This window comes from Hippocampus guttulatus, chromosome 20 (genome assembly GCF_054856545.1).
Source record: "Hippocampus guttulatus isolate MCC_2025c chromosome 20, RoL_Hgut_1.0, whole genome shotgun sequence".
NCBI lineage: Eukaryota > Metazoa > Chordata > Actinopteri > Syngnathiformes > Syngnathidae > Hippocampus > Hippocampus guttulatus.
In genome coordinates, this window is record NC_141280.1 from 7,313,765 (window position 1) to 7,331,727 (window position 17,963).

The 17,963-nt window shown below is 45.2% G+C and overlaps 1 protein-coding gene across 6 annotated transcripts in view; it reads left to right on the forward strand.

Moving 5' to 3' along the window:
* Positions 1 to 17,963, forward strand: part of LOC147187809 (SAM and SH3 domain-containing protein 1-like) — a 112,826-nt gene that overhangs the window by 59,522 nt on the left and 35,341 nt on the right. Inside the window, exon 1 of one of the 6 annotated variants that reach the window (XM_086099960.1) lies at positions 1,418 to 1,558. The exons of 3 other annotated variants lie outside the window; for them this stretch is intronic. Coding sequence is in view for 1 of the 3 variants with exons in the window: in XM_086099958.1 (XP_085956084.1) it covers positions 13,260 to 13,370 (111 nt within the window). In the remaining 2 variants the exon portion in view is untranslated. Of the gene's footprint in view, positions 1 to 1,417; positions 1,559 to 12,829; positions 13,371 to 16,926; positions 17,081 to 17,963 lie in introns of those variants that run through there. 2 more of the 6 variants (XM_086099958.1, XM_086099961.1) reach the window with 2 other exon arrangements.

A 17,963-nucleotide genomic window follows, 5' to 3' on the forward strand; every position in this document is an offset into this window, starting at 1 on the left:
CGTGAATTGCATCAGCCTATGAGACCACCGTTTCGCTTTTATTTTAAGTCAATTTTGAATCTTTTGAATCGAGACTCGCAGGTGCCGGGCCGCAGAAGCTGGCTCGAATGAACGTGACTGAACGCGACTTCCTGTTTGCCGTTTTCTGTTCGTCCTCACAGTTGGAATCGGATGCGGGGCGGGGAGGGTTACTGAACCTCTCTTATTTCATGTCTGGTGTTGTTCCATTTCTTCCTCCTCTCCCATGACCTCAGGGATTCCTTTGGATGCGCAGCCATCCAGAATGCCTCAGTTTTTATCCCCTCGCAAAAGAAACCGAGGTGAACCCAAAACCTCATCGATGAGTGACTCACGCAGATAATTATTGCTTTGAGAGGAGACGTATTCGGTTTCTCTTTTTCTTTTTTTTTTTCTTTTTTTGCCTCATACAGTGCGGTGTCTGGGACACTTTGGTATTCAGGGTTTTGGAGTAAGAAAAAAAATGTAAAAACAGAAGTGAACATAGAACAGCTCATTTTGTGTTCTATGTTCAATCTGTCTGCAGTCACCCTTTATGGTAATGAAGTCAGAGATTAGTTTCTAATTTTCTGTCAAGCTAATTGCTGAAAACGTCCTCCCTCACAATATACGTAAGCACTTGAGTGCCTTCGTTCACATCAGCAGTTATCCGGTGCTTTTGCCGCCCTGAAATTGAATCTTCCCTTTAGATAGTCCGCAATCGTGGCCACTTTAGAGTGCCTCATTGTCCAGAGACGGTATTAAAGTGTAGTCCAAATTAAATAGGGTGGCCCAGTTTTCGAGTGGTTAGCGCATCGACCTCACAGTGCAGAGGTATCGGGTTCGATTCCAGCTCCGGCCTTCCTGTGTGGAGTTTGCATGTTCTCCCCGTGGGTTTTCTCCGGGTACTCCGGTTTCCTCCCACATTCCCAAAACATGCATGGCAGGCTGATTGAACACTCGAAATTGTCCCGAGGTGTGATTGTGAGCGCGGTTGGTTGTTCGTCTCTGTGTGCCCTGCGATTGGCTGGCAACCGGTTCAGGGTGTCCCCCTCCTACTGCCCGAAGATGGCTGGGATAGGCTCCAGCAGCTTGAGAGCACCTTGTTGCAAGGCAAGGCAATTATATTTGTATAGCGCATTTCATACACAAATGAACTCTATGGTTAAAACAAATACAACTTTAAAAAAATGTTGACAAACTTTAGCCACACCCCCAAAAAAATTCCCATATGCGTAAACAATTCACTAAATTCACTTTAATGTAAGACAGTTTCTGGTAAGAGAAGAATCCCTCCCACTTCCAAAATGCATCGACAAAATAGCAACCCCCCCCCCCCCCCCTTTCCTCTTTCCCTGGCCTTTCCCCATCCCATGTGAGCGTCAGCCCGACGATGACTGGCCCCGTCTGTCCCCGCTCTGCTGACGCGTTGCTGCGCTCCGGCTGGCGTGCATTGTTTGCCGCGCTACTTGTTGCTCCCGAAAGCTCACACGCACGTTAGGCTGAACTCCTGCACGGGACGCGGGGCCGGGGAAAAGGTGGCGGACAAAGCTGCGCTGCGGTGAGTGTTAGCTTTTGAAAAGTTATTTGACAAAATCGTTGAGCCGGTCTGTAAGTTCTTCAGCATGGAAGTGAGGGAATGTGGGGTTTTTTTGGGGTTTTTTTTGCTGACTCATTCCTTCTTCGTGGCACACTGCGACATTGTGGTAGAACCTCGGCGCGCTTTCAATCCCCTTATCGTTTGGAGTGACGCCTTAAATGACACCAAACTGTCGTAATGTTTCCTTAAGAAGGACTCTGTCTGACTACTTTTGTCCAGTGCATGTCAAATACGATTGATATTTTCTATATAAGGCCTGACCTATATGGATTTTCTAAAATTATTATTATTTTTTTTTGAGGCAGGTACCGTTTCCGATATTTGGCATACTAAAACTCTGATGACCGATTCATCGACCAATCAGATTAAAGACTACATCGGAGGGGTTGAATGTCATCTTTGGTCTTATATTGTAATGTTGTCATGACTTGGATGTAAACTTGTATGATGTAATGCCATTGCATATCCAGTCATAACGAATACCAGCACTGAAATGGACTGCAACATGTTTGCATTTGACGCCCCCGCCCCCCCCCCCACATACACACACGTTTGCGCCTTTTCGTAGGGAGTGCATTGTTTGCTTCACATCATTGTCCCGACTCCTCTTCCCGTTGCCCCCGCCAGCCACCCCCCCCCCCCTCCTACCACATCTGCATTGGCCCACCAGCTGACTGGGAACAAGGGAGCGGATGGGATAGAGAAAGAGGGGGGCGGGTGGTGGGGGGGGCACATACAAATGTTAGGAAAGGGGGCTGCGGTTCCCTCGGTGGACTTTTTGTGCAAAAACAATGTCCTTGTGAGAGAGGAAGCGCACACACACACACACACATCCATAAGGTGTGTTTTTGTGTTTGTACACCTGCGTCGTTCAGTTCGGCAAATCAGTGTTTCAGTTGTGGTGCGGTAGTGAGGACGGAATATTTTCCGAGCGTTCAATCGGGCCAAAATTTAAAATGCGATGTTTTTGTTGACAAAACCAAAATTTGAATATATAACCTAACAACCGAGTGAGGGCATGGTCTTTTCAGATCGTTCAATGATTACCGGTCCATTTATTTCAACCGTATTATTTTTCAAATATACTGAAAATAGTTTCCGTAAATAATAGGAAGAAAACATTTTTTTTCCCAAGTAACTAAAAAAATAGACTTGTCAAACCACAAAATCTTAAATCAGACTACAAGTTGCATGATACTTCAACATGATTCCGTTGCTTGGTCAACTACAGCCCATTATTTTTTCGGGACAGAATTCGACTAATTTTGGTGACTCGAGTCACATGACTTGACTCGAATCAGACTTAAGTCATCAGCTGTCAGACTTGGACCTTGCTCGGCCAAAACTCGTAAAAAGACTCATTTTGACTTCCCGAGACTCGACAAGTCTTTCCTATTTTACACCCGAACATCGGCGGTACTCCTACGACTCCCAAAGATCCACGTTCCGCGTCGATGTTCTGTGATGAAACATCTCTTTGGGTGAGGAATGGTTTGGCGCTGCAGCGGTGCCATATGCGCAAGTGTAATTCAGCGCTCCCCTGCTGTCGGCGCAGCTGCTCGCGCCTCACGACGACTCCTGACTGTAACAAGCCGGACTCGCTCTGATTTACGGTCAGGCGCTGCCATGTTGTTACAATGCAACGTATTGAGCTTCAGAAGTCTCCATGTGGAAGCAGGGAACACACACACAAAAAAAACAAAAAACAATCGTATAAAATAATTAGAACACGAAAGTCTGGCTGTTAAAATGCCCGAGGATTGAGAAAGGTGAGAATGTTCAGGCGGCAAGTTGTTCATCAATCCTGATGCCAAAGGCCGATATGTTTATTTACCATCACATCCGTAAGACAGCCGCCTTCATGTGTGTTTTTTTTTTTGGGGGGGGGCATTGTTTGTCTTTCCTGTTTGCCCACCGCGCTAGCCAACGGCTGCTATCCGGGGAAGCGACAGAGCCAGCAGTCATCACAAATGTGTTTTATATCCGCACAAAGAAGCCAGCTTTCACACTCCCGAATAATAGCTGTAATCCAGCCCTTTCAATATGATGCGGAACATGGGAGACGGAAATAAAACATAAAAACAATGTTGACTCATTTTTTTAGGACTAGCTGGGAACATTTGCATGTGATTGATATTTATGGGGGGGAAAAAAACAAAGCAAACATTTATTTGGGTGATTTCAGTTTGATTAGGACGTGAAGACTCTGAGTACTGAAGAGCGAAGCGACGAAAATAACTCACTCGGTAAAAAGTGAATCGGTTAGCCCGGTAGTCGAGTGGTGAGCGCTTCGACCTCACAGTGCGGAGGTACCGGGTTCGATTCCACCTCCAACCTTCCCGTGTGGAGTGTGCATGTTCTCCCCGTGCCTGCGTGGGTTTTCTCCGGGTACTCCGGTTTCCTCCCACATTCCAAAAACATGAATGGCAGGCTGATTGAACACTCCAAATTGTCCCGAGGTGTGATTGTGAGCGCGGATGGTTGTTCGTCTCTGTGTGCCAAGCGATTGGCTGGCAACCGGTTCAGGGTGTCCCCCGCCTCCTGCCCGGAGATGTTCGTTCGTAAAAGTACCGCTGTTTCGCCATTAGAAATACAGCAGGGATCGAGAATGTGTGTACTGTGTGTGTGTGTTTGAGGGTGTACGTGGGCATGTGTGGGTTGCCAACAAGCGCCATCCCACATGTGCTCTCGTAACCACGAACCTGTTCGTGTGTCAGGGTCAGTTATGGACTCGAGTGAGGTGTTAAAAGATGGAGAGCCTGCCAGCTTGAAATTAATCATCGTTGGTTGAATTCTTTTTTTTTTTTCCCTGCCTCGGCCGCGCATTAACATCTCACTCGGAGGTGGGTGTTTAATGGCGGTTGTAAAAGTAAAGGCTGGTAAACACATAAAAGTGCCAAAGTGAGAGCAGCGTCTGCGCGCGCGGGGGGGAGGAACAAATAATTGGCAGTCTGCTTTTTACACCAAATTGAATTCTTGAAGGTTCTTCCAGTCGGCTGCAGTCTTGGTCAACTTGACGCCAAACATTTGTCGGGGAGTGAGAGTTTGAAGACCAAATGTAGTGTTTTCTCAGCTTTTGCCCCAGGGGGAGCTGTTGCTCCAGCTGTGGACTGTAAAAATCCACCCACCTCCTCCTCCGGTCTTGCCCTCTGGACCACACCGATCATCCGTCAAGCAAGATCTCCCGTTTTAGTCTTCGCTCATCACAATCGACGGCTTCTGTTGCCGTGGTTGAAGTTATGACTGAGCTCCGGCTCTGGAACTTTAACGACGTCTCGCCTGGACTGACTGCGGAGCACGGATGTTTTTTGTGCTGCAGCTCGCACAAGGCTTTCCACCCCCGTAGGCCTTGTTAACCCAAATTTTTTTCCTCTTTTTTTTCTATGAAGACATATGAAAAGCGGCTTTGTCACTGCTGTTTCTGGACGATCGCAAGACTGTCAGACATCTGAAGCAAGCTATGAATTGAAGTCTGTCATGGTTTCTGGACCGTTATCACTTATTTGTATCTCGGTGACTTGACAGTGGAACTCGAAAGGCATTTGATGATGACTGACAGATGGTCCATCTGTTATCCAGTTATCTGGGGGTTTTTTGGGGGTGTTTTTTTTTCTAGATCATCTTGCGCAAACGTGTTTTCCCAAAGATACTTATGAATGTACAGTGTCGCCTTCAGAGTGGAACTCAAACTACTGTATTCCTTAACCCTTTTCATGCCTTTATGGCCGTGATGAGCAACGGCCATAAAGGCCCCAAACATACAATACAATACAATACATGCTGATTTATATAGCGCTTTCACAACAGCGGCAGCTGTAACAAAGCGCTTTACAAAACAGTTAACATAAAGTAAAATAATAAACACAACACATAACATAAAACACGGACAGCCGTGCAGTTCTAACCACTTTTCCATCACACGCTTTGTTGTTTGAAGAAGTTTGAGATGAAAGAGGAGAGAATCAAAGTGTCCTTTAACCAGTGGATCAGAGACGTCATGCTCAAAATGTGCACACGTTGGCTACAAGCTAAGTTTCAATGTCAACAAGAAGCTGTAGCATCCATTGACGAAAAAAGACATTGGTTCACTTCTCCTGTCCCATGGAAATCCATTTCAATTCCAATGGCGACTCTCAGTTCCAAATACGCATCGGCGCTCTGCGCCAACGCTCCTCTCTCCTCATCCTCAACTTCAGCAGCCATCCATCCAGCCGCACCAACGCCGACTGTCCAACAGCGCCGACATAGCCACTGAACAAAACGGGGTTGTGAAAAATGCTGCCCATTACAGGCGTAAAAAACACAAGCGCCCCAGGTCTGTCCAGCACCGACAGTCAATTCCTCCCAATCAAAATCTGTGCTGGTACGGGCGTGCTGCCGAGAAGGCGCAACCACCAAGCACAGATACTTCTCCTTTGACGAATGTCGTGGCCAAAAAACGCTGAAAACAGTCCAATATCAGGTCCACACGATGAAACAACAAACAACATGTGACAAAACAAAAGACAAAAACACTAAAAAAGAACAAAAAAGCAAGGCTCTTGAAGAGCACTTGCCGAAGGCTGCCTACTCGGGCGCCATCTTGGAAAATAAATCCAAACATGAACGAAACAGAAGAATAAAATAGATACGATAGTTTGTGAAAAAAAAAATGTAGCAGTTTAATAACACACACAGCTTTATTTTTATTCTTTCCCCATTCTCCCTAAACCCCTTGACGATCTATTTGGGACCATTTCTCGGGCTACCGGTCGATCGCGATTGACGTATTGGGCACCCTTGGTATAGGAAAATTGTTTGTTTTGCGCTCCAAGTGTTTCTATTTTTCTGTATTGCGGATTTTCACCCATTGGGGGTGGGTGTGTAACTCTATGGCGTTATTCCAACACCTGCAGAATCTGTATTTTTTTTTTTCCCCATTCAGTGTGTTCAAACACACCTTCGTCACCACTCGATATTCCCGTCCAATCTCAGGCGCGCGGCCATCTGTGTCCTAAAGTCAACCTGCATTGAATCTCACCGGCCCTATTAGCTCGCGTACGACTCCCGGTCCCGTTGAGTCGCCGAGTTGGCTGCGGACAAGCGCTGCTCTTCCAACAAGGTGTGGGGGGGGGGGGGGGGTGATCTGGTGCAGACAAGGCTCGTTTATGCAATGCATTGGGGCCGACATCAGAGCCAAACAGGAAGGACAATAATTAGACGCGCGGCGCTAATGATCACAGACGGCCCCGTGTGTCGCCGTCTCTTGGTCGGCTCGTTTGTGTGTCAACACATGTTAGGCAACAGAGTCGGAAAAGGTGTGTTAATTAGGTTGTTTTTTTGTCTCTGTTCCAAGGATTTGATATTTAATACAGAGCTGTGATTCAACTTTGGATTTTCTCGGTATGATGTGCACGTCATCAACAATTGAGGGAATTATTTCATCCATCTATTTTGATCGGAAAGATTCTTTTGAATGTTCTTGCGGTTCGCTGTGACTATGGAAACAATGTTATGGATTTGGTGAATGAAGTTTGAGTTTTTGTGCTGAAAAAATGATGAGACAAAACCCAGCGCGGGGTAATTATGTGGATATGAAGCAGTTGCAACCAATCACTCGAATGCAGCGCCGACCGAAAGGAAGATGTCATTTTGTGAGATTTTTGGACAATTATATGTTACCAGATTCAATTTGTGCACACAATTAGGAAAATTGTACAACATTTGTTTGGTTTGGTTGTTTTTTGCGGCTCAACGCCATGCCACCGGGTTCATATTTTGCCAGTGTAAGCAGGGTCGGTCTGGCCTGGAACTGAAGCGCGGGGGCGTGCATTCCTGTGAAATCGCAGTGCCGCATTGGGCTGAGCTTGCAACTTTGTTTGTGTGTCGTGTGTGTGGTTGACGCTCATGTAAAGTGACAGACAGACTGATCGATGGCGTTTTTGCTGCCGCACTGGTTTGTCGTCGTCCTGTAATGGATGCCTCCGTTTATTATTTTGGCTGACATGTTTCGGAGGTTGAGGTTGTAAAAACCGTGCTTCTCCTCTCCAAGATAATCCAAATGAGTTTTTCATCACATGATCTTGTTTGATTGTACTTCCTCGACGCATTTTCCCACAGATTTCGAGATGCTACTCGTTAGCGGAAACAAGTGTGTTCGTGTTAGCATTAAGCTAGCAGAGTTAAGTGACTGTTTTAAATTCTTTATGGGGCCCGATTATTGAATCTTATCTCTCTTTCGATGAGCAAAAATAGACCATTTCTAAATTTTCAGACAAATGTACACATAAGACAATGACAAACATCCCCCGCCCCAATGTTGCCTCTTAAACAAATTGTAAATGACAAAGTTAATGTAAAACGGTCAACTTTTCTGCCTGTGATTCATATTTTTAATTAATGGATATAATAATCATTATTGGAATACCCAAATTGACATTGACTAAAAAAAAAAAATTGGTCTGGCAGCACTTCTTTATTTGATGTTTACTTTGACAATGCCCGTCCACTGGGAGTGGCATTAAACAGCTTGAAGACTTTTTTTTTTTTTTTAGGTTGGGTCATTCAAGTGTCACGGCCCAACAGTAGGTTGGACTGTAAATCAATGGATGCATATGCGATCATGGGTCTTTTGGGGTTAGTCGGTTATTGCCGCTTGTGGGTGAGATACACCACTAATGACAGGGGGCCGCGCCACACAGCAGCCAGCGGCGGCTCTCGGGTTTGCATAACGTCTCATTTAGAACCCAACGTCGCCCGTATTTTTTGCATATTTCCTCCCGAGTCAAGGCAGAGTGAAGACACAAACTCTACCAAAAAATAATAAATAAAATTATCAATGTGAGTTAACGATATTTTCAGATGGGATTTACATTAAAAAATGCAAGCAAGTGCTCTTCCTGTCTGGGGACGGCCGTGGGGAGCCGTCAAGGCCAGCAAGGACTTCTCGGCTGGCTTCAACACGATCAGAAGCATAGACTTGAATTTACCACCTGAAGCCTAATATTTGACATTTGGTGACCCCTGCTCAAATTTCAAATTTGTCTTCACAGGGCCAGATAGCTGGCCCTCGATGGCGTCTTGGTCTAAATCAAGCCTGTCATGTTGTTCGATACAAATTGATGTTGTACATGGGACAGTTGTGTGCCGAGCGACTGCATTTCGGTATAATTTGGATGTTTTCTGTAATTGCGAGGTGGATTAAGTCGGTTCGAATGTATTTTCGGATGTGATTTATCGTGTGCGCTAAACGAGCCAGCGAGCGAGCGAGTGCTCTTCCTGTCTGTAAAACGGATGCGGCAGTGTGGTAGGCATGATGTGGATGCTTGAGAAAGGCAATGTGGCCCATAGAAGTCCGAGCGAAGTCTACCAAATGATTTTTTAAAAAAATCATAAATATGACATTAATAACATCAGGATTTTTTTTTTAACTCTCTGCACTTTGGCCTGCAAAAGTGCATGTCACCAGCAGGGGGTGCAATTTCCCTGTACGGACTGTCAGCACATAGTTGAGTCAATTGAATGAAACCACTTTAGGAAATCTGCTGCTAAATCTCATTCCAGCGCGTACAAGCTTTAATCTGATCGAGGCCTTGTTCTCCTCAAGTGCGCATTGCTCAGTTTTACATTCAAAGTAGATGGTGTGACATTTGATTGGCTGGCAAAGACGTACTCAGTGAGAATACGTATGCGATGACTCGATGTTCCCCAAAAATTATTGCCTGTACAGGCATAAAAAAAATTTTTACGACGGGAGCGGAGTAGTTCTGTTTACATTATTTCCTATGGGGGGGGAACATTTTCCGACATCCACATTTCGATTCAAGAATTTCAGCTTTCATACCTCTGGGATCTCGCTTACACCCAAAAACAACATCTGTCCCCCTTTGGCCGCGGGTGACTGAAGCGCTCCGGTATCTGGGCTCTCTCGCACTCACAATCGGCGAACACGTGGCCACGCAGGCGTGTGTGTGCACCGTGTGGAGAATGTGACAATGCAATGCGGGGCTTTGTAGAAGTTTGCTTTGTCGTGTTTGTGCGGCACAGATGCACAAAAGGGCGTACAAGCTGGTATTTCTAAAGCTTAGCAAAAGGTTTTTGTCATACTTGCTCATTCAATTCAATGCACATTGTGCAGATTTTTCTAGTCCAGGTGCCTTGGCCAGGTGGGGGCAGTGTAATTCATACTTCAAATTTCCTGTCTTGATGCAGCAGCCAATCATTTTGCAGCGGGGCATGCCCCTGTCAAGAAGTCAAATAAGATTGTTGTCTGTTTCGCAGAGGATAAAAAATATATACCTGTGAATACTGTGACATTGTATCCTCTTAATACTGTTGTTGTTAAATGTCATCAACGGGAATCCTAATGAGTGTTTTTTTATGCTAAGCTAAGTATTAGCTCTGATTTGATCATTAAGTTGGGAAAGTAAAAATAAATAAAATTAACTATGACCAGCAGATGGCAGCATTCTTGGATGACATCACTTTATATCATTGCTGATCTTCGGAAATTCGATTGTTTAGAAGCCATGACCTACATACGCACGCACACACACTACTAAATACTACTACTAATGATAATCGTAGTCTAAATGAAATCTTTAAAATGTTATCATTGGAATAAAACAAGGAATTCTTCATGCTAACGTTAATGTAAAATCCCATGGAAAAAAATGTCCTCATCAGTTGGCCACCTAGCTGAAAACAAACAGAGCAGGGGGGGGAGGGGGTCAGAAGAAAACGACGATGAGCCGTCATGCTAATTTGGCTCGCCTCAGAGGCGTGGGAAGCTCGGTCATATGCACGGATGCGTTTGTGCCTCCTGGGACGTCCATATCGCCTCTGAGGAAGTTGCCTCGGGACTAACAGGCTTTTAACCCGTTTGACCGAGTCCAATTAATGATGAGGAAATGCTAACTCTAGTTACATGCCCGTAGATGCGACGCAGATAAGGGTAATCACTCATGTGCATCATTTCTATTTACATTAAAAGAAAAAACACTGTGTACAATAATAATAATAATAATAATAATAGATTTTATTTATAAGCGCCTTTCAAGACACCCAAGGACACTTTACAATAACAAAAAACACAAAACAATACGGGTTGAGCAGCGGCAGCCAAAACGCGCCAGCGTTCACTCAACCCGAAAGTCAGAAAGAAACAAGGGAGGGAGAGGGGGAGATATGTACATGCATCGAATCAATCCTTGGGGGTGGGGGGGGGGTTGCTGTCTTGTTAATCACCACTCTCGACATGCCATGGACAAGCCCCCGCAAACCTCCCCGAGGGACTATTTTTGATCCCTTGGGTCACTATCACAATCAGTCTGACCCTACTTTACTTCCGTACAAATTTGAGTTTCATTTTGATGCCAAAGCGCCGCGTCGCTAAAGTTTGAAATGACTCGAAAGGCACTTTAAGGGTCACACAAGCGAGGTTTTGTCGCCTCTGCCAGCTCGCTGTGGCACGGGCGGCTTTGTGTGTGTGTGTGTGTGTGTGTGTGTCTGTGTTTCCATGACATCATTACACTGCCCGGCAACTTGTCAGACATGACCTGCAGTCTACACTGCACCCCCCTCCCCCTTATTTAAAGACGCCAAAGGGCATGAAGTCACCCACACCCCCCCAACCCAAATACAAGAAAGTGTCACCCCACCTGCATAGGCCCAAACAGCGAGGTCAGACTGGTAATGAGGAGGGGAGCAAGCCTATTGACTCATCAAACACCACTCTGTATGCCTGTGTGTGTGTGTGTGTGTGTGTGTGTGTGTGTGTGTGTGTGTGTGTGTGTGTGTGTGTGTGTGTGTGTGTGTGTGTGTGTGTGTGTGTGTGTGTGTGTGTGTGTGTGTGTGTGTGTGTTTGCGAGAGAGCCTCCCTCTCTTCACACTGAGCACACACACACACACGTCAAGGTGTCATGTTGTGAGACGAGAGGAAATTCTAAATGGGCTCTCGAGTTTTTGAACTGTATGCTAATTCATCGCTGACGGTAAGGTTGCCCTGGGAGCTGCATTTCATTAAAGAAAAGAAAAAAATATATACTGTATATATAGGAGGAGTACTGATTTTTTAAAAATGCTGAATGTCAGAGTTGAAAGAACACTTTGAGTCCCTCTCAGACTCATTTTTATACATGCAACAAGTCACGGGGCACATAAAAGGGTACCCTCGTCATTCTCGTGTTTGTGCTTGGCGGAGGTATTCACAAGCGTGTGTGACATTTTTTGGGGAAGTAGTCAAGTTTCTTGTCTCCATTACATGCGGTTGAAAGTGCGCGGATTCCACGTGTCAGGTTTGCACACTGAGAAAGCCCCCAATTCGAGTCCATCAAATACCGGGATATAAAATTGTGCGCTTGCGCTTGCATTGTTGCCAGTCCATGCGTGGATTCTTTAGCTACTTGTGGAAGCCTGTGACATGTGTTGTCAATAATAAGAAGAATAATAACAAACAAGCAACTAAAACAGATACTGTTTTTAAAGCCTGACCTCCTTAGAGGAGAGAGTGCGTGTTTTGTCACAGTTTCATACCGCAGGATTTGATGATTTTTGCATGGCTACTGGAAAGAATGTGCGGGTAAACATTTTTCTTTTTTTTTTTTTTGGTCTGCTCCTTCTGTTATGATACTTGTAGATGTCTCTTCGTTGTCGTAGAAGGACCCGTCGTGCACAAGCATTTGAAATCGATGGATGACGAATCGGCATGAGAAAAATGATTGATACCCCCCCCCCCCCCGACGTATAAGTGGTATTTGATTGATTGACAGCTGAGCGGGGCATGGTTTCAGTGCAATCAGTGGACACGCCCCCAGCATCTTTTCACAAATTTTAAGCCTTGTTTTATGTACTTGCCCCCTTTTTTGGGGGGGGGGGCATGATTGTACCAAAACTTCAATCTGGAGTCACACTTTTTTTCACGTTATGGAGACTAAATTGAATATTATACATTATAAACAGACTGAATACGTGATCCAAGAGTGTGTGTGTGGGGTGGTGGGAGGGCAGTGTCTTACGTCATTTTTTGTTTAGTTTTTATTTTTTTTGGTATATTTTTAAATAAATACAAATTCTCTCTTTGTAGAGCGCTGATAGGTGTACCTAATGAACTGTCCCGTTGCGGGACTTAACGCGTGTGCGCGTGCGTGGGAAGGGCCCACTGACGGACTGGGCGGGGGGGGGGGGGGAATAGTGGGGGAGTGTAGACTAATGGCAAGAGCCGAAGGCGCAGAGGGAGGTGCAGTGTTTGGAGGATTAGCCCCTCTCGCTCCCTCTCACGCTGTTTTCCAAACTTTCCTAGCATGTGTGCTCTGCTCTGATACTTTTCGCCACTCTTTGCCTTTTTTCTTTCTTACACCAGTCGACGCCGGACTGCGAATTTCTCCGAAAACAAACGCTCGACATTTGTTTGTTTGTTTGTTTTTAACCTGGGAATTTTGAAAGAGCACCATGACTTCGCGGTGAGAAAAAAAAAAAAGCAACAAGTGTTTTAACTGCGACTTAATTCGGAGATTCTTTTGGGGTCCATTGCGTCGCCATGTCGACTTGGACATCTTTGGACCGTACCATGTCACGTCGGAGGGTTCCGCCGGTGGTGTTGTAAACACGCACGTTTCGGTCTTTTAACCGAACTTTTGTAGTTTAACGTTCATTATCAGCCCCCACTCACCACCAAAACGCTCACATGGAAGACGACCAGGGGACCGGGCCCCCCTCGGAGGAGCCCCCCAGGGCCGGCAGCGCCGCTGGTTCCGACAGTTTCTCACAACTTTGGAGCGATGTGATGGGGATGCTGGTAGGTTTAAAAAATGAATTGGCGCCGGGGAGACGCTTTACAAACGTGTGTGATTTTTACTGCCTTTTAAAGGTTTTTATTGTTGTTTCTTTTAAGTTGTTAAGTTTGTTGTCTCGATTACGTGCGGTTGAGAGCGCCCGAATTCGCATTGCCTTATGCTTGATATCCATCATCATCATGTCCCTGTACTAGTTGCTCTTTGTCCACTAGTAAGTCAGCTCACTAATAACAACTAGTACCTCTAGTGAAGCACGAGAACCTTATGTTTCTGCTTTCAAAACTTAGCTTGGAGCAGACGTGTGCACATTTTCAGCATGACGTCCCTGATCCACTGCTGAAAGGACAACTTTGATCCTCTCCTCTTTCATCCATAACTGCTTGATACAACAAAGAGGATGCAGAAAAGTGATTAAGATTGCACGACTGTCTGTGTCTTAGGTGTTGTGTTGCATTATTTTTTTTGTATTTTGACTTAAAGCTGGCGCCGCGAGAGTGGCAGCCTTTACAGCAGCTCCTATATCTTGTTCTTCTACTTCTTCCTTTCTTAACTTTGCTGCTGTGAATTGGGAATTTCTCCATTGTGAGACTAATAAACGTTTTCTTATCTTATCATGTGTAGTTCGAGGACCATGCAGTTGTCCTACTCGTGAGAACAAAGAGCATACAAACACGACAAGTAGTACTACTAACTTTTTTGGGGGGTTGTAGTCACTAGTTGGACAGCTACTAGTGACTTAATGTTAACTAGTAGAATTTAGTATTTAGTCGTGCTTGTCCTACATGTGTCAAAGGTTTTCAGTCTCGTTCGGCCAAAGAGCGTACTAATATACAAATATGTAAATATAACTACACCTGAAGCTTGATATCAGTGATATTGAGTTAATGCTTAAACAGATTTTCAGAAATTTATGAGGAGGATTCATTTGATGGGCTTGATTTCCAGTTCATGGTCCACATGCTAGTTTGCATCATCCTTATCAAAGGAGTCTTGGAGTCGAATTACTAAGGCACACTTGTGGGACTCCAATCGTGCCTTCCACTGACATTTCTGCTCACCAGTAGGACAACATTAGTGCCCGAGTAGGAAAACTGTGAGCTGGAACGGCACTACGACTCGTGCACGGCTGTGTATGAAGCACATCGATGTAGTTGTATGCCAAACACTACTCTCTTGTTTCGGCGGATCCATTTGATATGCCGACCAAATGCGTTGGCAGCCACTTCCGCTCTGTCAAGGCGAGGTGTTAATTTGTTTTGGTCTGGCTCTGAAAATGTGAATGTTTGTGTTGCAAAAGAGGGTGGGAGCGGGGGTCGGTGGGGGTTGATGCTGTCCTGCCCTTTGACACCGGGCGGGAGACCTGTCTCCCATCCAGCCAATTTATTCCGATTTATAACTCCCGAGGCACATGTCGGTAAAGGATGTGCTCGTCTTTTTGACGTATTTACTCTTCTGCCTGTTGCCAGCGCTCTCTCTCTCTCACATACAAACACGGCAGAGCCAACCAAGCCTTTTTGTACGTTTTTTCAAATGTCAAATGCGAATTGGCATCTTTTGTGGCAGTCTTGATCAAGCTTTAAACATCTTGCTGGCGGGCAAAAACTGAAAATAGACAGCCGTGTCGACGTGGCAGCATGTTTCAACATTTTGGAGACGGAAACATTTGAAAACAGGAATGTTATCATTGTGGATTAAAGAAAGGAAAAAGTGTTAACCTCGTTTATCGGGGTGTTGCTTACAGATTTTGTTTTGGTTCATCCCCACCATTTGCGAAAACTGACTTCATGCTTGCTAAGCTCTTCTTCCCTTTAGCTACCGTTCAATTCTAAACTGCCCCCAAGGCCCGCAGCTAACGGTTTAACCCTCAGCATTTCTTATCCGTTCGTTTATAAAATGCGCAAAAATGTTTGCGTTCCTACAGTGGAGCGGTCGAGACGATTGTTGGAATGCGAGATCCATAAGTGTGATGTCAACCAAGCCGCATTTTATCGTCTTTACAAATCAATGATGATACTTTTCTGCCTGTTGCACTCAAACAACCTGGACGGCTAACGCTAATGTCATCAGATTTTTGCTTGGCTCGTACCTCGGAGACAAAAAAAAAAAAAAAAAACTCTCATCCAGTTTATGATGTCAGAGATCTCTTCAGCCTAAGCCTTGTGAAAAGCCCTTCTTGCCTGGAGGAGATCCTCTGTTTGAATAGAGGTATGTGGTATTACGTATCTTGTAGCTGTTTTTTTTTCCCATGTCAACCCAAGAATATAATAGCGCTCTGGAGACACCGATATTGATTGTCCCTGGGCTGTGCCAGACAAGGTTATCCTTATGTGATTTCTCCCATGTAAACACAACGTAGTTTGGTCTAGTGGATGCGTCGTCACTCGGTAATGTTATTTTTATTTTTATTTATTTTTTGCCAGGTGAATATCGTACTAGTCGGAATGGTAAACCCTCTGTTGCAAGGGTGTCAAACTCATTTTTGTCGCGGGCCACTTTGGAGTTACGTCCTATGATGTACACCCACAAAAAAAAAAAACATTATGGCTTCCAGGTTTTGAAATCTGTCAACTATTTGTTTAATTATTGTTCAAGTGAACTTGAGAACAGGGAAGCCAGATCTCAACATTATTTATTACACATGACAATTTGGCATTTCGATACAGACTTCAGCAAGCATCATGGAAGTTGACACACACGATTTGCTTTAACGGGCCACATAAAACGACATGGCGGGCCCAAACTGGCCCCCCGGGCCTTGAGTTTGACACCTGTGCTATAATGGATGGCTTTGTTTTCTAATTATTGTAAATTGCCTTAAATTCTGCCAGTATTGACGTGGAAAGATGCCTTTTTTGTTGTTATTCCTAAAAGTGGCAGAATTCTTTTCATGAGTCCACAAATTCCTTCACGCTTGTAGCTGACAGAAAGGTGCCGATAGCCGCGATTGGTTTTGGTCCACTGACAACTTTCTAGCCGTGAAAATAGCACAGGGTACCAAGCTAAATTCACCGCACTGATTGGTAGACTCGAATGTGAACTGTAGCCAAGCCAGCTGAGTTCTGGATAAGCGCCCCTCCCTTGACTGGTCTCATCACTCACTTCCCGCAGGCTTCCTTTTGCTGCTTTGCGGTTCAAGCCACGGATATCCTCAGGAAGCTCTCTCAAAAGGACTGGGCCGCGACCCCCTTGCTTCACCTTCCTCGGTCTTCTTCCTTTTCTTTGACCGTTCGTCAACTGCATTTTGTGGAATTCTTTCTAATATTTCTGAGATATTGTAAATTATCTCTGGCGTCGGGTCGAAAGCCCCCAAAAATCTTTATCGCGGTTTCGTATAACGTCATTCATAGATATACGTGATTTTCATGATTTTTTTTTAACTTTCATGCTAACGCTACGTCAGGTGACGTTGAAGCTCGTGTGTATCCATGCCAGACGGTGCGTACGCCGCCACACAAAAACATGAGTACAGTTACAGCACAAAACAAGTCAGCTGTCGGTAATTTTAACCGGCTGAGCCAGTCCCGAAGTTACGTAGCGTGTGAAAGTGATCGCGCCGGCTGTCGTTTTCTTGACATAACTTGAGACACCCGGCTCCATTGTACACACTTTGTCATTGTCCTTTCCCAAAAGAGGACAGTCGCGAGGCCAGTTTGGGTAACAATGCCACGGATAACGGCATTCGGCGCCACCCAACACCGGCGCTGTCAGGAATGTAAGTCCAAAAGAATTGACCAGAGCGAGTATTATGGTTTTACCGCTAGCATTTTAGCACCTGGGGATTTAAAAAAGATTTTTCCTTGTCCAAGAAAAAAGTACTTTTTGAACTCTGCAATGCCTTCGAGTGTAGCTTGAGGAGAACTGTTGAGTGATCTGAAGATTACCACTGAGCTGTGAAGTTAATCTTGGAGCGCAGTTTTTCCAAACTGCAACCAAAAATCGACCTTGTGTGCCGGCTGCACAGCCTAAATGAGATGTAAATGGGCTGTCACTTATATAACTCTTTTCTACCTCGGGTACCGAAAGCGCTTTCCACCTCATTCACCTATTTGATGACGCAACATCAAGAGCGACTGGGGGGGTTCAGTCGCTTGCTCAAGGACACTTTGACACAGCCCATGAAAGAGGCAAGCAGTCCGTCGAGGCAAGCCTTCATGGTCTCTGGAACGCTATGCGAAGAATTCCGTGGCCAATTGATTAAGCGCGGAAAGTTGACTTGGCCTTTTTACCATTTCCACTCGCCGAAATTTTGCGGCGGTATTATGGAGTCTATAGCGCAGATAACGCCATAAATTTTTATGAGCGAGGGTCGCACATCTTGACGAATCCACTTGCACTAAGACATTGCTTATGCTATAAATCTGTTGAAACATTTGGCAGCCTCCTTCACAAGACGATGACACATGCGCCTGACTGACAATACACGCAAGCATTCCTACGTGTTAGTTCTTGGGTGTTGTTTTTATTGTTCCAAGTCAATCTTGGGAGTCGGTCCCTCCCTTTTCGCTCAGGGCGGAGGAGCGGTTACGTCATCCCGAGCAGTTTGACTCTCTCAAACTCTTGTCGCCAGCAACTTTGAAGTGGAAGTGTGAGATTTG